Genomic DNA, 23945 nt, shown 5'->3' with positions numbered 1-23945 from the left:
GTGCTCGCCAGTGGTTGAAAGCCAGCCCCAGATACACTGTCGTTTTGGAACGAGCTTTGTCAGCTTGGCGTTTTGCCTCTCTATATTTGCATCTTTTCGGTGCTGTGTCCACCATTGTCTTGGCTTCCTCTTGGATGCGTGCTTGCGATCTCGATCTGGCACCTGGTTGCTATGTTTTTATAGAGTCCTACTGTCCAAAGGTTAACACCCAGGAACGTCCCATACACAGCAACATAAGAAAATAGAGGCAGAGGAAGGGTCTCTGCAGTACAGATACCGCCACACACGACTAGCGGGTCATAAGTGATGACTGAGAGGGATTATTGTGTTTGAGTCTTTACACTGTGTTTTAGTAAAATCCTGCTCATGCTACCGTTCAAGAGGGAAAGCACACAGTCAGGCATGTGCACCCACACCCAAACACACCTTGGTGAGGGTCTCCACTCTGTGATAGCTGGCCAGGATCTCAGCCTCAAAGCTTTGGTGTTTGAGGAGTTTAGCCTGGAGGTTGGTCGGTTCTCTCCAGCTCTCATCCAGCGCCACAGCATTACGCTCGTTCAGCCACACACACACCTGCACAACACACAGGGTTAATGAAGTAGAAAACACACATTCACATGCAAGAAGAAAAAAGACTGAGGTGAAAAGAAAGGAAGAGAAGAGAGGAGGAGAGAAAAGAGGACTGTAGAATATAGTATAGTACAGTGTATTATCATATAGTATAGTACAGTACAGCATAGTACAAAGTAGTGTAGTTTAGTTGTGTAATACAGCAGTCAGGTGTAGTACAGTAGTAGCGTAGGTTATTGAACAATGTAGCATAGTACAGTATAGTGCAGTACAACATAGTTCAGTGTAGTATAGTTCAATAGAGTGTATTATCATATAGTACAGTATAGCATAGTACAGTGTAGTGTAGTTTAGTTGTGTAATACAGCATAGTTAGGTGTAGTAAAGTAGTAATGTAGGTTATAGAACAGTGTAGCATAATACAGTATAGTGCAGTACAACATAGTTCAGCGTAGTACAGTTCAACAGAGTGTAGTATAGTATAGTTCATGATAGTACAGTACAGTACAGTACAGTAGCGTGTGGTACCTCATAGCTGTTGGACAGAAACTGTTGTATTTGCAGTGATTCGTCCAGAGCTCTCCTGTATGATTTGCTTTGTTCCAGCAGTTTGTTCTTCCTACAGGACACAGACAGCGTGGTGTTAAGGTCAGCCACTGCCATGGCGACTTGCCGCTAGTTATGTTAGTGATAATCCTAATCAGAAACAGAAACACTTTGTCGTTTCATTTCATGCACTTGTGCACCTGAAATATAACAAAACATGGTTTCCCCCAGCCCACAGCAGTGCAACACAAAGACAAAAACACATCCAAAAACTACAAGAACTACAAGAACACACATATCCAAACACATACATCTAAACTAAACAAAAAAAAAAGAACGAACGCCAGCCAGGATGACTGCCGGAACTGCGGGTCAGCATAGGCTAGCAGTTCGCTTAGCCTGCCCTGCTTCCGCGTCCCGTCAGACCGCCCTTGGTGTTTCCTCCTCGGGCACAACTCAAGTCAGGGCCGTGGTCCCTGGGCCCACCGGACACAGCAGACCAGGCTCCTCCAGCTGATCCAACGACAGCTCTCCCAGCCAGACACCTTCGACACACCTCCCTGCACTCCACACGACGACACTAAAAACACAGCCAAGGCTAGGCGAGGCCGCCGCCAGACCGCCCTTGGTGTTATCGGAACTGCCGGTCTGCATGGGCTAGCAGTTAGCTTAGCCTGCCCCGCTTCCATGTCCCGTCAGACCGCCCTCGGCATTTCCTCCTTGGCACAGCTCCGGTCAGGGCCGTGGTCCCTGGGCCCACAGGACGCAGCAGACCAAGCTCTCTGAGCCGGATCCAGTGCCAGCTCTCCCAGCCATCAAACGAAGACACAAACTCAGACGTGGACAAAGACACTGCATGGAGACAACAATTCCCCCTTTGTCAGGTCCCTCCCTCCTCCCATGCTCCTTGGTTACTGTTGCTTAGACAAACAACAGCCTCAGAGAATCGGTTTCCATTGAAAACCAATTGATTCTATTGGTTTAATTCACTATTATGTCTGGTTTTTTTTTAAATACGTTGGCTGTGTAGGAAGAAACTTCTCAGATACAGCAGAGTGACAGAGAGTGAGAGAGTTAATATGAACTTTCAGAAAACTGGTGAAAAACAGATCATTTTTCTGATGCGTAACTGTAATGGCTGCCAGCTGGAATGCTAATGATAACGCTGAGTGGAGGCGTCCGGGTAGCATAGCGGTCTATTCCGTTACCTACCAACAAAGGGATCGCCAGTTCGACTCCCTGTGTTACCTCCGGCTTGGTTGGGCGTCCCTACAGACCCAATTGACCGTGTCTGCGGGTGAGAAGCCGGATGTGGGTAATGTGTCCTGATGGCTGCGCTAGCGCCCCCTCTGGTTGGTCGGGGCTCCTGCTTAGGAAGGAGGGGGAACTGGGGGGAATAGCGTGATCCTCTCACGTGTTACGTCTCCCTGGTGAAACGCCTCAATGTCAGGTGAAAAGAAGCTGCTGGCGACTCCACATGTATCAGAGGAGGCATGTGGTGGTCTACAGCCCTCCCCTGATCGGCAGAGGGGGTAAAGCAGCGACCGGGATGGCTCGGAAGGGTGGGGTAATTGGACGGGTACAACTGGGGAGAAAAAGGGGGAAGAATCCACAAAAAAAAAAGAAGAAAAGATATTGCTGAGTGTCTGTCTACCCTCCACAGACTTGCCTCTCCAATCTATTTGTGACCATTTCTTGAAGCCAGGCATCTCAAATATCTTCTATATGTCATCAAAAGGGTCTTCAGTAAGCCGTGGAGTGTTATATAGATCTATATAACACATTTTATCATCTATGATAAAATATTCATGGCTACATCTATACATGTAAAACGTATAGACAGACTAAAGGACATTAGCAACGGTTGCTACGTGCACAAACCCTCTCATTGCTGGACCAGAAGACCAATCAAAAGGCCAACAAAGAGTCAGTTCTGCACTGCAGTCTACTACTACTACTACTACTACTCTTGGCTGCTCCCATTAGGGGGCGCAACAGCGGATCATCCGTTTCCATCTCTTCCTGTCCTCTGCATCTTCCTCTGTCACACCAGCCACCTGCATGTCCTCCCTCACCACATCCATAAACCTCCTCTTTGGCCTTCCTCTTCTCCTCTTCCCTGGCAGCTCCATATTCAGCATCCTTCTCCCAGTATACCCAGCATCTCTCCTCCACACATGTCCAAACCATCTCAATCTTGTCTCTCTTGCTTTGTCTCCAAACCGTCCAACCTGAGCTGTCCCTCTAATATACTCGTTCCTAATCCTGTCCTTCTTCATCACCCCCCCAGTGAAAATCTTATCATCTTCATCTCTGCCACCTCCAGCTCCACCTCCTGTCTTTTCATCAGTGCCACTGTCTCCAAACCATATAACATAGCTGGTCTCACTACCATCTTGTAAACCTTCCCTTTAACTCTTGCAGGTACCCTTCTGTCACAAATCACTCCTGACACTCTTCTCCACCCACTCCACCCTGCCTGCACTCTCTTCTGCACTCCCCGTTACTTTGAACAGTTGACCCCAAGACCCCAATTCTGCACTGTAGTACTTGTTATAAATCTTCTGAACGGACTCAGAGCATTAGCCGAGCACCAAAAACATAAAACTCGGGGCCGGTTGTCTCGTTCTTAGCAGTGTTGTCATTACCTGGTGGTGAGTGCCTGGCTCTTGGCACTAATGTCTGTGGCATCATAGTGGTTCTGCTGGATCATCCGCTGAGCCAGTCTCTCCACCTCCCCCAGCTGCTCCAGATGAGCCTCTAGGACCTCCTCAAACTGAGCATGTTTCCTCTGCAGTGTCTCAACCTCGCTGACCGAGTTCTGGACAACACACAACAATCATTCGGCTCTGAGACCAATGATGCCAAACCAGCTCATGTCTGATGACAACAGAGCATCTTTCTGGATGAAACAGGCTCTCTGGTTTGGCTTACACTTTCCATGAAGTCTGTTTATTTACCATTTACTTTTCATTTACTTAAATTATCAGTTTGCATTTTTTTTTAAAGTCTATCCCCATTTAGTAGGTTTAATTCTCACAGTCATCCACTCTTTTCTTCATCCTGGACACACAGCTCCAGCCCGTCATCTACACTTCAGTGTAATGTATGGTCATTTATAAAAGCCAAAGTCCTCGTTCAGAAGAAAAACACTCCACGGTTCAGACAACGCGACCATGATGCTACAACAGTCTACGAAAGTGAATTCAAGAGGTAATTTTAAAACTTTTCAGACATTTTTTATGGTCAGTTTTGGTTTTTTCCTACATTCTTTCTTCTACAGCTTACAAGCGACTACCAGCAGATGTCGCCCCACCACAGCACAGCAACGCAAACACTAAGAGGGAATTTAGCAATAGAACAAATTATGATTTAAAAAGTGACCTCTTGTACTCACTATAACAGACTACTGTAGTGTTGTGTTGGCTTTGTCTGGACCGTGGAGTTTCTTGTACACTGAACGAGGGTTGTGGATTTGTCTTTCATAAATTACATTGAAGTGTAGATGACAAACTGGAGTTGTGTGTCCAGTATGAGGAAATGGATGGACGACTGTGAAAATAAGGATAGAATTTTAAAAAAAAAAATCCAAAGAACTTCTTTAAAGCCAGAGTCCCCCCAGTTTGAAAACCTCGGTAGTGTATGAGGTTCCTACCCCGAGATCTTGATTGGCCAAGAAGGCTTCCTTGTTGCTGAGCCAGTTGTCGTTCTGTTCCACAGAGCCAATGAAGAGCTGCAAGACAGGTTTCTATTGGTCACACACGTCCTTTATTAACTTACTGGACAATGCACGCTACAACATTAGAGTGTATACTACGGTATCCCATTTCAGTACAGTGTTCTACTACACCAGTATGGGGCAGGTAGGGAATGGTTGGGGCATTGGTTTGGTGGCAGGTAAAATCAGGAGTGGCCCATCAAGGCAACAAGAAATGCTGAAGTGTGAATAACACCTCTACCTTCATGTATATTTCATCTCACACTCACATTTCCTCATGGAACAGACAGGTTAGCTGTCGTCAGTGTGGATGGGAGTACTTGAACCTTATCAGACGTTACCTGCAGGGCCTGAGCCTGCTCCAGAGTCATCATGCGGTTCTGCCAGGCCTGGATCAGTCCATTCTTGGCCTCCTCCAGCTGGCTGAGAGCCTTCCGGATCTCTACTTCGGAACCGTGACCCGACCGCACCAGACCCAGACCAAAGTCACGAACTGAGTCAATCCGCTCACAGCGGGCATCTATCTCTGTCTGAGGACCAACAGAAAGACCCAGCAGGGAGTTTCAGCATCAGAATCCTCTAGACTGTACCAGAACAATCACCCAATGGACTTGTGATAGACATTTTCTCATTTAGCAAATATTTTTATCCATAGTCAGCACATCAGCAGATACAGTATATGTGTGTGTCAACCTGCAGGCATTGTAGAGCACTGAACAAGGCAGATTACTAGATTTTTTTTTATGTACTAAGTGAATTATAATCCAGAGGAAGTCACCTTCCAGTCCTGATGCTCTACTGTCAGTCTATCCGCCTCCACTCGATTCTTCGGCAGACCCTTCTGTCCCATGTCACTGCTCTGCTTTGCACTCCACTCCAGAAGGAGCCGCTGGTTGGCCTTGAACAGCTGGAGCTGGTGGGCCTCCTGGAGTTTCTCCTTCCTAGAAGAAGAATGCTGTCAAAGAGTCCACCTGCTACTGAACATCCATCCAGCCATCCATTATCCATGCAACCCATGCAAACATGGGGAGAACATGCAAACTCCACACAGAGGACGACCCGGGACGACCCCCAAGGTTGGATTACCCCGGGGCTCGAACCCAGGACCTTCTTGCTGTGAGGCGACCACACTAATCACTGCGCCACCGTGCTGCCCCTACTGCACATCATTACTCACAACACCATCTGCTGCTCTAAGCCATCACCCACGTGTCTGCTATTCTGTTTGATTAACCATAATTGTCTGTGTCCTAACAACACAACACCACCAGACTGCTAAAATGACAACTGGTTTTTATTAATCACACTTAAATACCATTTCCCATAAGTCAGCTTGCAGCTTGATGAGTCACATTTGATGATTTATCTGTTTTTGTCATCCTGTGATTCTTAAATTATATTGGACCGGAAAGGTTAAGATGTAAAACTGACACTACAGCTGACTGCTACTGATATTACCATGTCTACTATAATAACATCAAAAAAAGATAGTCACTGTCATAATCACCTGAGTTTCACCGCCTTGTCCAGCATCTTGACAGCAGTCTGGACGTCTTTCTGTTTGCTCCTCAGTCTGTCAGCCAGTACTGAGCGAGGCTTCAGCGAAGCGGAGACGTCCTGGTCCAGAGTCTGGGTGTCAAACGTACAGCTCCGTTAGCTACATTTAGCACACAGTACACAGCGCAACTGCAGTACAACTAGTACACAACAAAAGATATTAGCATACAATCCAGTACTGCCCTTTCACAGAGAGGCTGGCTAGAGGGAATAACTTAAAAAACTCTGCAGCAGTTAGGAGGTGTGATCCTTGCTTAAAAGCACTCTGGCAGTGGTCGGCACCATGTATTAAATTCTGTTCTCATATTCTAGTTAACTTCTGAATAACACCTATTCTCTGTGGGACCGATAATGCTCTTTTTTCCGCTCTTTTTCTCCCCAATTGTACTTGGCCAATTACCCCACTCTTCCGAGCCATCCCAGTCGCTGCTCCACCCCCTCTGCCGATCCGGGGAGGGCTGCAGACTACCACATGCCTCCTCCCATACATGTGGAGTCACCAGCCACTTCTTTTCACCTGACAGTGAGGAGATTCACCAGGGGGACGTAGCACATGGGAGGGTCACGCTGTTCCCCCGTCCCCGACCAGGACACGTACCCACATCCGGCTTCCCACCCGCAGACATGGCCAATTGTATCTGTAGGGATGCCCGAGCAAGCCGGAGGTAACACAGGGATTCGAACCAGTGATCCCCGTGTTGGTAGGCAATGGAATAGACCGCTATGCCAACCGGATGCTGCTGATAATGCTCTTAAAAGTAAGATCATCAGTGGGTCTTTAAAGATCCAAATGGAGCCAGTAAACATACCTCACTATTGGGTTCAAAACTAATAATAAACATTGTTTCACAATAATAAAATGTTTACTTCATTTTGATAATTAGACACTGCTCAATTAAGAACAAATACAATGTGTAAAAGTGGATTTCTTGAGTGCTGTCCATCAAAATGCAGTGAGACAGTTCACAGGTAGGGAAATGGCGGCATGGTGGTAGAGCCGCTGGAAAAATACATTGAAGCCTTTTTACTGTCTAGAAAGCCGGACTGGTCCCTGTGGACACAGATTCTATGGACCAAACCATCTGGGCGGGTCAGCATTGATGTCCACCTCACCTTTGACCTCTCCTGGATCAACCTGGCCTCTCTCTCCATCTCCTCATGGCGTCTGGTCAGGTTCTCCACGCTCTCCACATCCACACCACAGCCCTGACCCTGTAAGAGGAGCATCTACAGAAACACATAGACAGAGGGAGAGAGGGAGGGAGGGAGGGAGAGAGAGAGAGAGAGAGAGAGAGCGAGAGTTGAGGGAGAGAGAGCGACGGAGTTGAGACAGAGAGAGAGACAGAGAGAGAGAGAGAGAATGAGAGAGAGAGAGAAAGAGAGAGGTGAAGCTTATGGCTGTATCATTTGTGATGAGCAGCACTGGTAAAAATGTCATTTTAAGTTGTAGAAGCCAAAGCATCATCATGTCTCGATGGTTTGTTGTTTTGGAAGCGTGTTGATCAAAATTAATGAGTTAATTTATACCATGACTGTTGCCCTGCTGGTCTACTGCTGGTCTACTCAGTTAACACTAAACACAGAACTGAAACCTGAATGTGTGGACGTGCTGATATGTCTGAATTGAACCACAGACTTCAGGGTGTGGTTCCTTTTAAACCACAAACTTCAGGGTGCGGTTCATTTTAAACCACAGACTTCAGGGTGCGGTTCATTTTAAACCACAGACTTCAGGGTGCGGTTCCTTTTAAACCACAGATTTCGGGGTATGGTTCATTTTAAACCACAGATTTCGGGGTATGGTTCGTTTTAAACCACAAACTTCAGGGTATGGTTCATTTTAAACCACAGACTTCAGGGTGTGGCTCGTTTAGCAGAGTGGAGGAGGTTCGATCTGGATGAAGGTCAGTCTGGACCTCACCTGGTTTCACACATCCAGGCGGATATAAGCAGCGATCTCTGCCTGCTTCGGTTATTTTGCCCAGCCAGTGTTCAGGTTGTGTTACTTCATGTGGGAGACTATGTTGTTGTTGTTTTTTGACTCACACATTGTTTCGCTACACATTTCAAATCAATGGGTGATTAAAACTTTCTTTAGAAAAGCATCTGAGCCCCCGAATCACAAACCAAAACTCCCAAAAGCTCCAAGAGTCAGTCACCTGTCTGCAAGGCCAGCTGAACCTCAGAAACGGGAGGCGGGGAGACACCCTGGATAGGCCGCCAGACAGTCACACAGGGGCCACACACACACAAACACACCTAGGGACAATTTAGTACAGCCGATTCACCTGACCTACAAGTTTTTGGACTGTGGGAGGAAACCCATGCAGACACGGGGAGAACATGCAAACTCCACACAGAGAACGACCCGGGACGACCCCCAAGGTTGGACTACTCTAGGGCTTGAACCCAGGACTTTCTTGCTGTGAGGCGACCACACTAACCACTGCGCCACCATGCTGCCCACTAATGGATATAACACTGGTAAATTGTGACTAGTAAAAATACCATGATGTGACTAGTAAAAATACCATGATGTGATTAGTAAAAATATCATGATGTGACTAGTAAAAATATCATGATGTGACTAGTAAAAAATATCATGATGTGACTAGTAAAAATACCATGATGTGACTAGTAAAAATATTATGATGTGACTAGTAAAAATACCATGATGTGACTAGTAAAAATACCATGATGTGACTAGTAAAAATACCATGATGTGACTAGTAAAAATACCATGATGTGACTAGTAAAAGTACCATGATGTGACTAGTAAAAATACCATGATGTGACTAGTAAAAACACCATGATGTGACTAGTAAAAACATCATGATGTGACACGTAAAAATACCATGATGTGACTAGTAAAAATATCATGATGTGACTAGTAAAAAAATTTTACTAGTAAAAATACCATGATGTGACTAGTAACAATATCATTATGTGACTAGTACTTGTGAGCTGGACTTACCGGGTGGTACTGACTGAAATATAGTAAACGACTCACTGCCCCTCTACTGCCCAGATTTCTACTGACCTTCTCATTGGTTCTGTCCCTGATCTCCTCCAGTTCTCGGATGAGGGCGTGGATCACCAGCGCCTCCTCCAGCTTCTTCCTGTAACTGCTCAAGTCTCCATGGAACTTGCTCCACCTGAGGGAGGGGCGGAGATTACTGAACCACTGGGAGGAGCCACAGACTGAAGCCTTAGAATGATTGGAGCGGTGTATGAGTGTGTGTGTAAATGTGTACGTGTGTGTGTTTTTTACCCCCCCTCTCCCAGACTGTACTTGGCTAATTACCCCACTCCTCCTCCGAGCCGTCCCCGTCGCTGCTCCACCCCCTCTGCTGATCCAAGGAGGGCTGCAGACTACCACATGTCTCCTCTGGTACATGTGGAGTCGCCAGTCGCTTCTTTTCACCTGACAGTGAGGAGTTTCACCAGGGGGACGTAGCACATGGGAGGATCACACTATTCCCCCCAGTTCCCCCTCCCCCCCAAACAGGCGCCCTGACCAACCAGAGGAGGCACTAGTGCAGCGACCAGGACACATACCCACATCTGGCTTCCCACCCGCAGACACAGCCAATTGTGTCTGTAGGGACACCGGACCAAGCCGGAGGTAACGCGGGGATTCAAACCGGCGATCCCCGTGTTGGTAGGCAATGGAATAGACCGCTACGCCATCCGGACGCCCCTGTGTGAGTGTATTTGTGTATATTAGTGCATTTTTGATTGGTTGTCATTAAGCTGTTGTCTCCTCTGTATGATAGTGTGTGAACTTATATAAATGTGAGTGCATGTGAGTGTGTGTGTGTGTGTGTGTGTGTGTGTGTGTGCGTGTGTGTGCGCAGTACTTCTCGTTGAGCTGTCGTCTCCTCTGTGTGACAGTATGCAGGTCATCAGTGCTCCGTCTCTTCTCCAGTCTGTCTGCCATTCTGTTAATGGCTTTGATGTGGGCGTCGTCCACAGTCACTTCCTGTGTGTTTAACACACCATCATCACATGACAATCACTGGCATCATGTGACCATTAATACATCATCACATGACCATCGTCACCAAAATTGTGGTCACAGTCATCATCATTGCCATGGTCAGGTTTCGATGAGGGTTTGACGGGTCACTTTGTGCCTGTGTGCAACAGTCACGTGGCTCCATACAGTCAGGATGCACTCACCCACCGCAGAGTCAACACCTTGCCCATGAGCACTTCAATAAGCTTTACGGAGTGGGAGTGAAACAGAATTGGTGACCATGGGAACTGGATGTGTGACGGGCTGCAGACCCACTATGTTGACCAGGTCCAGATTACTCACCCCAGAACCAGATCCATGAAACTCACTGAGTCTCTTCAGTAGCTGGATGCCGTGCTCATAGTCTGTTCCAACATCTCCTATATTCACCATCACCTCCTGACAAACACCCACACACAGACACACAAAGTCATGAAATCTTTTCATTTGTTCACTTGATCTAGAACTGGGGAAACTATCCCCCAACTCTTCAGCTCTACCTTCTCCTATCACTCTCTCTCACCCTTTACTTCTCTCTCTCTCTCTCTCTCTCTCTCTCTCTCTCTCTCTCTCTCACCTTGTGTCTTATCCAAGCCTCCACCTCTTCCACCTTTTGTAGAAACTCCAGGAGGTCTCTGTTGTCTTCTAGAACTTTCCCTCGGGCGACCGCGGCGCTCTTCAGCTCCTCCCAGTGGCGCTGCAGGGCCGCCACGCCCCGACGCACCTCCCTGGAGCAGGAGTGATGCAGGGAGGCCAGCTCCTCTCCCATCTACAGAGACAGAGGAAGAGGTGGGTGGGAGTGGGGATGTGATGACTGTGGTGATGATGTTGATGAGGAATGATAAAGATATTGATGATGAAGATAACGCTGCTGCTAATGATGACGATATTTACGATGCTGCTAATCCTTTTATTTTCTATTGACTTGTGTCTCTGCTGCTCCAGCACACCTTGTAGTGGATTACTCTGTTAATCTCATGGTCGCTCAGTACCAACGCATCACAATAAAAACATTCTCTTGTTTTTGTTGAATGTTTTGCATTCAAAATTCAAAGTTTACGAATCAGCGCCCGGGTAGCGTAGTGGTCTATTCCATTGCCTACCAACACGAGGATCGCTGGTTCGAATTCCCGTGTTACCTCCGGCTTGGTCGGGCGTCCCCACAGACACAATTGCCCGTGTCAGCGGGTGGGAAGCCGGATGTGGGTATGTGTCCTGGTCGCTGCACTAGCGCCTCCTCTGGTCGGTCGGAGCACCTGTTCGGGGGGAGGGGGAACTAGGGGGGAGTAGCGTGATCCTCTCATGTGCTATGTCCCCCTGGTGAAACTCCTCACTGTCAAGTGAAAAGAAGCGGCTGGCGACTCCACATGTATGGGAGGAGGCATGTGGTAGTCTGCAGCCCTCCCTGGATCAGCAGAGGGGGCGGAGCAGCGACCGGGACGGCTCGGAAGAGAGGGGTAATTGGTCAAATTCAGTTGGGGAGAAAAAAAGGGGGGGGATTCTTACACTGAACACAAATTTGCTATGTAACCATAGCAACACACCGGACACGTAGCAAGCCCAGTGAACATTCAAAGTTAGCTTAGCGGCTAACTTTTGTTTTAAAACCCAAAAAAATAAGCCCAAAATGTTCAACAAAAAACAAGTGAAGGCTTTTATTTTAACTCTTTGGTAAGTGACCGTTTCGTGTTGGGCGATTCCTCGCCTCTGAATTGTGCATTAAAATCCTTTGATGTACACCTTGTCGTGGAATATCCCTTCCTGAATGTAATCCTCCGGCCAATCAGAGACCAGTATTCTACATGAGCATGAGAGCAGGCTAAGTGGTTTGGATAATGGATGGCTGGATGGATGGATTTATGCAGGTTTGCTGTCTGTTCTATATCCTGTCTTGCTGCTACACCAGCTGCCCACTTTGGGACTAATGAAGGTGGAAGTAGGAGATTTTCACACCGCAGGTGGCTTCACACCAACTGATGGGTAAAAGCTAGTCTCAGTTCGTACTGTCAGTTCACATGAGGAGCATTACATCGCCAGTGGTACCAGGAGGCTGGACGTCACACTTTCATGCTGTTATGCGCTATAAATCCACTACTTTGGTGAAAACTTGTCAGACAAAACACATGTTGGCAACTGTTGTATAAAAGACATGAGAGCCTTGAGGACGTTCTTTACAAGGATTAAGACAACTTCACTTCTGTACCTGGTACTAAGTTACACCACCATGGCAATGGTCACTGTAACAATATCCTACCTTACACCACCTAACCTCCTCTCACCTCATCTGTCCACCCCTTACACCAGGACCTCATCTCATCTGTCCATCCCATACACCAGGACCTCATCTTATCTGTCCATCCCATACACCAGGAACTCATCTCATCTGTCCATCCCTTACACCAGGACCTCATCTCATCTGTCCATCCCATACACCAGGACCTCATCTCATCTGTCCATCCCATACACCAGGACCTCATCTCATCTCATCTGTCCATCCCATACACCAGGACCTAACCTCACCTCATCTGTCCATCCCATACACCAGGACCTCATCTCATCTGTCCATCCCATACACCAGGACCTCATCTCATCTGTCCATCCCATACACCAGGACCTCATCTCATCTGTCCATCCCATACACCAGGACCTCATCTCATCTGTCCATCCCTTACACCAGGACCTAACCTCACCTCATCTGTCCACCCCATACACCAGGACCTCATCTCATCTGTCCATCCCATACACCAGGACCTCATCTCATCTGTCCATCCCATACACCAGGACCTCATCTCATCTCATCTGTCCATCCCATACACAAGGACCTAACCTCATCTGATCTGTCCATCCCATACACCAGGACCTCATCTCATCTGTCCATCCCATACACCAGGACCTCATCTCATCTCATCTGTCCATCCCATACACAAGGACCTAACCTCATCTGATCTGTCCATCCCATACATCAGGACCTCATCTTATCTGTCAATCCCATACACCAGGACCTCATCTTATCTGTCCATCCCATACACCAGGACCTCATCTCATCTCATCTGTCCATCCCTTACACTAGGACCTCACCTCGTCTCATCTGTCCATCCCATACACCAGGACCTCATCTCATCTGTCCATCCCTTACACTAGGACCTCACCTCGTCTCATCTGTCCATCCCATACACCAGGACCTTATCTCATCTGTCCATCCCATACACCAGGACCTAACCTCATCTCATCTGTCCATCCCATACACCAGGACCTCATCTCATCTGTCCATCCCTTACACTAGGACCTCACCTCGTCTCATCTGTCCATCCCATACACCAGGACCTCATCTCATCTGTCCATCCCTTACACTAGGACCTCGCCTCGTCTCATCTGTCCATCCCATACACCAGGACCTCATCTCATCTGTCCATCCCATACACCAGGACCTAACCTCATCTCATCTGTCCATCCCATACACCAGGACCTCATCTCATCTGTCCATCCCATACACCAGGACCTAACCTCATCTCATCTGTCCATCCCATACACCAGGACCTCATCTCATCTGTCCATCCCATACACCAGGACCTAACCTCATCTCATCTGTCCATCCCATACACCAGGACCAGAACCCGAGTCTTACCCGCAGCACAGAACTGATGATCTTGCTGTGTGCCAGGATCTCCGCTTCAAACACCTGATGTTTCTGAAGCAGCTTCATCTTCATCCGGAGGCTGCTGAGCTCCATCTTACTGTCCTCCACCATCTTCTGCATCCGCTCACCCACCCACTCCTGTGCCTGGAGTCCACACACACACACACACACACACAGGTGAGTAGACATAAGGCCAGACACAACGCAATGACCACACACACACACACACACACGAAAACAAGATGAGATGCATATGGACAAAAACACAGATACAGGGATACATGCATACACAGATAAAGACACATACACACTCAACTACAGTACTGGATGGACAGAAACAGACACAGAAAGAGGGACGGATACACAGAGATACAATAGACAGAAAGACAGACAGACACTCAGCCAAACAAACACACAGACAAACAGGCAGTTGAAAAGACAGACAGATAGGAAGACAGGTGAACAGACAGGCAGAGTGGATCAGCCAAACCCTAAAGTCTCTATTCGGGGCCTGGCCCCTCCCTCAGTCTTCTATTGGTCTGTTGGTTTACCTCGGCAGCATCGCGGTTGAAGATACACAGCCGCCTGAAGAGCTCCAGCTCCTCCCTGCGCTTGACGGACAGCTCCTTGATCCTCTCACGTCGCTGGAGGAGAGTCTTGAGCTTGGTTTGGATCTGCCCACTCTTCTCTCTGCTCAGCTCCTTCTTTAGTCTGTCTGCCAGCTCCCTCACAGAGGAGAACTGATCCCATCACAGGGGAGAAACACATTCAGAAGAACAGACTGATAAAGGAAACAGACTGACAGGAAACAGAGTAATATGGGAAACAGACTGACAGGAAACAGACTGAAACAGGAAACAAGGGGACACGGGAAACAGACTGAAACAGGAAACAGACTGAAACAGGAAACAAGGGGACACGGGAAACAGACTGAAACAGGAAACAGACTGACCGAAAATAGACTGAAACAGGAGACAGAGTGATATGGGAAACAGACTGAAACAGGAAACAAAGACCGAGAGTCTTTGGGAACATTGCCCAGTATGAACCCAGTTTAAGAGATGATTGGGCTTTATTATCTGAAGGGGTGATGCTGGACTGACGAGGGTCAGAACAGATCGGAACCTGACCTTGTCCTCCTGGGAGGACAGCAGCTTCTCAAAGGCCTCATGACGTCTGATCAGAACCTCTGTTTCATCCACTGTACTGCCCAGGGCGCTGTTCTGCAACAGGACCTACACACACACACACACACACACACACACACACACAAAGTGGCTACTAAGAACATGTTCCTCTTGGAAACAGGAAATTCAAATCGGTCACACATAGGTTGCACATGTCTTCATTTATTTATTATTTATTGACGTTTTTCTCAGGATATGTTTTGAATAGGAAAAACATCCAATTTGGTTTGGAAATACTTTACATTTATTGCAGTTCATCCCAACCACCTGTAAACTTCTGACAACAGGAAGTCCTGTACTGCTAGTTACAGCTAAAGTACTTCACTTTCAACTCTCCACTGCTTTTATTGCCACTTCCCCGTATGTATATCTTAGTCTTTTCTGTCTTTTCAGTCTTGAAAATGCAGCAAAACAAGTAGGCCTCCACATCAACGCTAGGAAAACTGATTTCATCTGCTACAACCAAGAAGGAATCATCTCCTCATCAGATGGTCATAACACCAAATCTGTCTCGGAATTCATTTACTTGGGAAGCAACATCGAATCCACCGAAAGAGATGCGCAGCTTCGAATAGGAAAGGCTTGGGGTGCCATTGAGGGACTTAACGTCATCTGGAAGTCCACATTACCAGATAAACTGAAGTGGGAATTTTTTCGAGCAACAGTTGAGTCCGTTCTCACTTATGGATCATCTTCTTGGACCCTCACTAAACGGCTTGAATCCAAACTTGATGGGGCTTTCACCAGAATGCTAGGTGCTGCACTAAATGTACCCTGGAAGAAGCACCCTACAAAGAAGTGTCTCTATGGCAACATACCCGCCATCTCAAACACTGTCTGAGAACAAAGGGTTCGATTTGCTGGTCATTGCTGGAGGAGCAAGGAAGAACTTGCAAGCGACACTCTGCTTTGGTCACAAAAACGTGGAAAGACACGTGTGGGAAGGCCTGCAAGAAATGACATCAATCAACTTGTCGACAACACAGGGCACCCATCTGAGGATCTCCCAGCTGCTATGCAGGATAGAGACGGGTGGCGTGAGAGGGTCAGAGCCATCCGAGGATACTCGACCTGATGATGAGGATGATATCTCTCAAAAGGAGATACAGTGGATATACAAAGTCTACACCCCTGTTAAAATGGCAGGTTTTGTGATGTAAAAAATAAAACCAAGACGAATCATGTTGGAACTTTTCCCATCTTTAATGTGAAATTGCAAACAGTCAGAAACATTTGAAGGAAAAAAAGAAAAATACAAAATGTACAATAACCTGGTTAGATAAGTGTGCACACCCTTTTATAATTGGGGGTGTGGCTGTGTTCAGAATGAACCAATCACATTCAAACTTATATTAAATAGTAGTTGGTCTACACCTGCCATCAATTAAAGTGACTGTGATGAACCCCAAATAAAGTTCAGCTATTCCTGCAGGACTTTCCTGACATCTTCTTGGTTGCATCCAACTGCAAAAGCCATGGTCCAGAAAGAGCTTACAAAGCATGAACAGGATCTCATTGTTGAAAGGTAAGGATCAGGAGAGGGCTACAGAAGAGTTTCCAAGTCATTAGATATACCATGGACCACAGTGAAGACAATCATCAACAAGTGGAGAAAATATGGCACAAAAGTGACATTACCAAGAACAGGACGTCCCTCCAAAATTGATGAGAAGACAAGGAGGAAACTGGTCAGGGAGGCTGCCAAGAGGCATAGGGCAACATTAAAGGAGCTGCAGGAACTTCTGCCAAGTCCTGGTTGCTCCTACATGAGACAACAATCTCCTGTATTTGTCATATGTCTGGACTATGGTAGGGACATCAGTGTTGTAATGTAATGAAGAACACATACTTCGTTACTGTACTTAAGTAGAATTTTCACGTATCTGTACTTGATTATTTATATTTCTGGCAACTTTCACTTTTACTCCACTACTACTACTACTACTACTACTTTCGGCTGCTCCCGTTAGGGGGCGCCACAGCGGATCATCCGTTTCCATTTCTTCCTGTCTTCTGCGTCTTCCTCTGTCACACCAGCCACCTGCATGTCTTCCCACACCACATCCATAAACCTCCTCTTTGGCCTTCCTCTTCTCCTCTTCCCTGGCAGCTCCATATTCAGCATCCTTCTCCCAATATACCCAGCATCTCTCCTCCACACATGTCCAAACCATCTCAATCTTGTCTCTCTTGCTTTGTCTCCAAACCGTCCAACCTGAGCGGTCCCTCTAATATACTCCTTCCTAATCCTGTCCTTCTTCGTTACTCCCAGTGAAAATCTTATCATCTTCATCTCTGCCACCTCCAGCTCCTCCTCCTGTCTTTTCGTCAGTGCCACTGTCTCCAAACCATATAACATAGCTGGTCTCACTACCATCTTGTAAACTTTCCCTTTAACTCTTGCTGGTACCCTTCTGTCGCAAATCACTCCTGACTTTTACTCCACTACATTTCCTAAATAAAATGTATACTTTTACTCCGATACATTTCTCCTAACCATCTTCGTTACTCGTTACTACAAAATAAAATCAGAAGAAATTTAAATTTGTGACGTAATGCCTGTTTGTCGTCAACCGCAAAGCGCGAAGAATAAGGAGTCCTGCATGTCCAGGCAATGGCATGTCACATTACTGGTACCATGAAGGAAGCACCTGCTGCTGCTAACCCAACAACTCCAGGACCAAATGACGACCACCCCGGTGAACTCCGTGGTGGTGACGGTTGCGAGGATTATGTTGCACACCCGTGGCCGTATTTGGAAGAACTTTTTTCGTTTGTTAGAGTTAAAGATTCGTCCTACAGGATGAAGTGGCTGTTAGGCCTACCAAAAGTGAATCAAATATTGGCCTTTAAAAACTCCCCGTCCAACTTGAAGAAACACGTTGAGGTAGGTTAGATTAATATTAATCCAGTGAAGCCACAAGGTCAGTTTTCTGTAACGTTAGTTAGTTATCATAAGCCTGTTAAGATATGTGGCTAACGTGATGGCCAGGCTAACGTGTGCTAGCTAACTTTGCTGATTAGCCTACATGCAGATGTTTAACTACACCACTGATTTTTCTCCCGGAATTAATGCAACACAAAACTCTTAAAGACATGTCTGTAATACTGAAATGGTTAATAACGGTTTATGGTGTAGCCTACCTGGCGGAAATACGTTTTGTAGGACGCCATTAGGCTAACTTAATGGCAAGTTACAGAGGAGTGTTCAGGATTATTCACGTCTTCAAAAGCACCATGCGTTTTGTTAAACTTGAGATTTGAGATTTGAACTGAGTGGTTATAGGCTGTTGTCGGGCTAATGTTATATATTGTGAATGTAGGCTTACATTATTGATCAAAGTTAAAGTGCTTTTACTGCCACACAACGAGTTGGTGATTTTTTTTGTCTTTGTAGAGCAGCTAGTAACAAGAGACAAACAATAAATTAACATAAAATACAGTAAAGGCTACACAACACCAACAACAGCAATGAATGAGTCCAAGTTAATAGTGTTAGTGACTGGGTGTTAGGGTGGCAGTCCATGAGTGTTTATCATTCTTGTTGCTGTGGGGAAGAAGCTGCTATTGAAAGGGGAGGATTTGGTGGCATCAAAGTTAATAAGTTTAAAAAATTAAACTAGGCCTATGTTTACATCAATGGCAGACTAGAACTAGTTGATGTACATCATCAACTTACTTGCAATTAGGTAAAGATAATGTTAAATAATGGGTCATTATTTGGTCATAACTTTTAAATCCTGTAGCTAAAGTTATTTCGCTTATAAAATGTTTTGTATTCCCCCCCCCCCCTAAAAGGGTTCAGTTTTTCACTTGTTTCATTTTTTTACATCACAAAAACCTGCAATTTTAACAAGGGTGTGTAGACTTTTTACATCCACTACGTAGTGTTGTTTTTTGAAGGCTTGGCTCCATTGGACTGTCTTGAAGATTCTGTAAAGTTTGAAGTTTCTCAATACTGAAGCGATCAGAGGCACTTTTGTCTGTACTATTCAGAATGTTGTCCGACAACGTTTTTAGGAAGTCTGGGTTCAGGAAAAGTGAATCTGTCCATTAAGTTCTCATTTTTCCTTTTTTGCGATTTTTGTAAATCGGGAGATCAAACTGTAAATACATGAAGAGAAATGACATCAAAAATGAAAACGGGAAGAATTCAGAAGTCACAGAAGTTTCCGCTGTATTTATGAGACCATACAACAGAGACTGCTGCTGATCGATGTCAGTTTATTCATTTTAACCGAGTCATCAAATGTTTTGAGCTGTGGCAATAATGTTTTTATTTTGTAATGAACTGATCCTGTTTAATACGACTGGTCTGCTACACAGAAACCTACCCGGCATCACACACACACACACACACACACACACACACACACACACACACACACGTACCTCCTGTGAGTTTGTGGTCTTGTGCATGCTGTCTGTGTCTCTGTAGAAGACCTGCTCCAGGTGTGTGGTCTCTAACCAGCCATGCTTTCTCTTCCACTGCTCCGCCAGTTTATCTCGCTCTGCACGGAGCGCCTGCATCTTCTCAGACACCTGTGAGCCCCAACACACACACACTTTTTAATCATCCACCTCACCCATGAACCAGGCTCTCTATTACAATCAGTGTGTATCAATAGTGAGGAACTGTTCTTTCACTGAGGGACATGACTCCCCTCCTGCCCCTGTTCCTCCCTTCTCTCTTTACTCTCCACCCACCTCTCCTCTATTGGCCCGGTCCTCCTTTTGTAGTTCCTCCCCCATGTCCAGGGCTTGCCGATAGGTCGTCTGCCAGCTCTCTATCTCCGCCCACAGCTGGTGGTGCTGGGCCAGCTGCAGGTCGGCTGTGGCCACATCACTGATGCTCTCCTCTGCAGCCATCGCTCCTCCAACCTGGCTGCACCACAGCATGTAGTCCTGAACCTACAACACACAACAACCCCTTTATACACCTATCCATCCATTTATAAATCCATTCATCCCACCGTCAACCTGGCTGCACCACACAGCACAGCATGTAGTCCTGAACCTACAACACACAACAACCCCTTTATACATCTAAGGACCCCCAAATCCTAGGCCCCTAGGATGTAAATAGAGGCCTAGTATAATACTGTTTATTGTAATGCATATGTTATGACATTGTACTGTTTAGCATACTGCTTACTGTACATACTTTGTGGTACTTAATTTACCAGCATGCTTCGTGTCTTAAACATTTCCTATGTTCTTATAAGTTTCTAAACATGTAAACCAATGAAATGTATTTGCTCTTTGTATTTTTATTTGAATTTTGTTATCATCCAATGATATTGTGTAAAGTTATTATGCCCACGAAATCGCGAGGATGTCAACATTCTATCTCCTCACGGAGAGAGAGGAGGCTGAGTCCAAGCCAGTACTCCCTGGAGAGAGGTCAATTTTCTGCTGCTCCATCTCAGTACCAGTTTCGCGGGGACTTTATACACAGCCCGTGTACTAGGCCCGCATTTGAGTTCAGGAGTGTTGCGATTGGCCCGTGGTCGTATGCTTGCTTGTGTGGTTGTTTTTTTATAGTATTACGATTATTTTGTCTATGCTCTATAGCCAGTGTAGCCGCTAGCTAGCTAAGTGGATTTAGCATCCAGTGCTAGTGTGTTAGCCGACTTGAGTTGTGGAGGCTAGCAAGAAGTCATCGGGCTGCGCTGGACTGTGAGCTAACTAGGTGATCCGCTCTGCTCCATTCCCGGGACCTGTCTGCTGTCCAAAGAGGACTCGCTTCATCTGCTCTCCGGTGCTGGGCCCACCAGAGGATCACCATCTTCGCCAGGGTTTTTCTGATCATTGCAACCTGTGGCCATCTTGCGGCTGAGGACGCTAACGGGGAGCCGACACCTGCCAGCTGCTAGGCTAGCACTACGCCTTCCATCCTCTGGACTGCACACAGTCTCCCGGTCGAGGGAGCGATGGGTTGCGAGTAACCTGAAACTGCATTTATACTGACACACACACACACTTTTACTCGCCGCCTGGGCATCGTAGTGGTTGCTGCCTTGCCCTCAGCTCAGAGAGCTGTTTTACATGCACCAACGGGCCCCAACGGAAAGCGCTGGGTATTTTTGTGTTCTTTTGATACTTTTCTTCCTGTTTATTGTGACCGGTTGTCACACCTTGTGTAATTTCAATTAATGTACCGATGTCAATAATCTGTTATCGATTTAAGCATATTGCTATTGTTCATTGGGTGTTAAGCTGTGCGATTCACAGCTAGTGCTACTAACACTGGTCTGTAACGCTACTTAGGTTAAAAGCTACAGCTAGCTTGAACCTAGGTTTCAGGTAGCTCTTTGGGTTTGTTTATTTAATCAACAGTACTACACTCGTGTGGTACTCTCTCTCTCTCTCTCTCTCTCTCTCTCGTTATTATCAAATAAATCCTATTATTATTAATTATATTTCGGGTATATTGGCAGCTCATTTCCGCTTATGCAAAGCGTAGGTTACTTTTAGAGTGTTGGTAATAAGCTTGTACAGTAATTCAGTACACAGCAGGGTTATAAGATCTGCATTCACCACTATTATAACTGATTCACATGTTTGTTTAATTCTGGGAAGATACACCATTCACTAGCCTTAGGTAAGTGTGGTATTTTCACAGTGGAGGCACTGCGCTACTAAGTTGATTATTACATTGGTTAATTATTTCTATTATCATTTATCACTAATATTGTCATTAGTGGCACTAGCCTACTAGTACACAGGAAGTTCAGTCAGCTCACCATTCCACCGCTGAGAATTTAGGATCCTGTTGTGCCATTGGATTGTATTGTAACACTTTAGTAACTGGTAGCATTAGGCCTTTGTCTTGTTTAAATGTGCTTGGCGTTGCCCGCCAGTGAAAAAGGGGTTACATACATCTATCCATCCCACCTTCAACCTAGCAACACCAGAGCATGTAGTCCTGAATCTACACCAAACAACAACAATCCCTTAATACATCCATTCCAACATCTATTCATCCAATTATCTGTACATCCATCCATCTATTTATTTTTCCATCATCTATTTATCCATCCAGTTGTACCGTGTTTAGGAACAGGTATCTCCAGCAGGCAAACTTAAGCTCCGCCTCTCTCTCCTCAGTGTGAAGCCGAAGCTCCTCCCAGCTCTCTACCACTTCCTGTTGCACTTCCTGGAGGCAGAGCCTTAAGTGTTGAGAGCAGAGGTCCAGGATGGAGTCAGCACCGTCCAAAAGCTCCTGGACCTATACCCCCCCCCACACACACACACACACACAAAACACATGGCCACAGTATGAGTCAAAAGAGTTAAAGAATTATTAAACTGGCAAAATTACAAACACTAACGTAAGATAACTTTAATAAGATAACCAAAAAGACAAACTGTTATATGTGCAAACAGGCCAAACTATTCATCATGATGATTATTTATTGTCATTATTAATTCAACAAACACACAGGCCAAACAAACAGGTTCGGCCAGAGGTTCAATTTCTCTGAAAAAAATTATAGAAATGCTCCATTTCTTTACCATTTAGTTTTTTAATATCTTTAAAATAGTGCCAGCTGAACACCCCCCTCAACACACGCACATGCACACGCACGCACGCACACACACACACACACACACCTGTTGCTCGGTGGTTGCCAGTTCATGGAGCAGAGCCTCATGCTTCCTCAGCTGTGACATCACTCCTCTCAGGTCCCTCGCTACGTCATCCGGAATACTCTTCTGTCGCTCCTAGAGAGGGTAGAGAGAAGAGACAGATACAGTTATGCTGGAATGAAACAAAGAAAGAAAGAGAAACATGACATCAACCTCATCTATAAAGGAAGCATTCTGATTGGTTGGCTCGTAAAGTAGAATCAAACAGAACTGTAATATTCAATTTCCTTACCACAGCAGACAGACAGACAGGTATACAGACAGACAGACAGACAGACAGACAGACAGACAGACAGACAGACAGACAGAGACCTGTATATGTGCTAATGCATCACTCAGTTCTTGGTTGAATCGGTGACACTCCTCTGCAGTCTGCAGCTGCTCCTGACGCTCCCTGACCATGGCATGCAGCTCCTCCCATGATGCCCTGCAAAAATAACTGATTAACAACAAGCTAACTAATCACATACCTGACTGAATCATTCAGAGTATCTAACGTGCGAACATCCTGCATACCTAGCAAACAATCTCACAAGCAAAGTGACAGGTTAATGTACCGACCAGCTAATGGACCCACAGACTGCCTGTCTGTCTTATTGACTGTGGTGCTGTCGGTGTACCTGAGTGTGTGTCGTGAGTGTGTAATGGTGTCACTGCGAGTGTGTCTGTGTCGCAGCAGGCGGTCAGCGAGCTCCTCACAGCCCTGCAGCCGCTCCTCCCCCACCAAAACCTGCTTCACGAAGCTCTCGAACTTCCCCCGCAGAACCTGCAAAACCAGAACCACACCGGGACCGGGACCAGAACCGGAAACCCACAGCAGTCAGCAGCAATCCACATAGTAATATCTGTGAGTCTGCCTTGATGTCAGACTTGTATCTTTTAGGATAATCTGAAAAGAAAACTTTTCCAGTAAACTGAGAAGCAGCAGGGTACAGCAGAAGTCTTCTTTGCTTGTTTTGGGGATTTTTTCCCCCTTTATCTCCCCAATTGTATCCGGCCAATTACCCCACTCTTCCAAGCCATCCCGGTCGCTGCCCCCCCCCGCCCCGCCGATCAGGG

At 46.2% G+C, this 23945-nt stretch overlaps 1 protein-coding gene across 1 annotated transcript in view; it reads right to left on the bottom strand.

Moving 5' to 3' along the window:
* The window catches only part of sptbn5 (spectrin, beta, non-erythrocytic 5), a 150739-nt gene that overhangs the window by 34960 nt on the left and 91834 nt on the right, over positions 1-23945 (bottom strand). The window contains 21 exon segments of the mRNA XM_056296305.1: positions 427-573; positions 1099-1189; positions 3765-3937; positions 4772-4849; positions 5176-5364; positions 5613-5775; positions 6342-6463; positions 7505-7618; positions 9432-9546; positions 10252-10373; positions 10713-10808; positions 10987-11178; positions 14035-14190; positions 14598-14786; positions 15177-15281; positions 19626-19775; positions 19941-20144; positions 22285-22464; positions 22851-22961; positions 23199-23313; positions 23507-23652. Coding sequence (XP_056152280.1) covers positions 427-573; positions 1099-1189; positions 3765-3937; positions 4772-4849; positions 5176-5364; positions 5613-5775; positions 6342-6463; positions 7505-7618; positions 9432-9546; positions 10252-10373; positions 10713-10808; positions 10987-11178; positions 14035-14190; positions 14598-14786; positions 15177-15281; positions 19626-19775; positions 19941-20144; positions 22285-22464; positions 22851-22961; positions 23199-23313; positions 23507-23652 — 2958 coding nt within the window.

Source organism: Lampris incognitus, chromosome 16 (genome assembly GCF_029633865.1).
Source record: "Lampris incognitus isolate fLamInc1 chromosome 16, fLamInc1.hap2, whole genome shotgun sequence".
NCBI lineage: Eukaryota > Metazoa > Chordata > Actinopteri > Lampriformes > Lampridae > Lampris > Lampris incognitus.
This window is presented reverse-complemented; position numbering and strand designations above follow the sequence as displayed.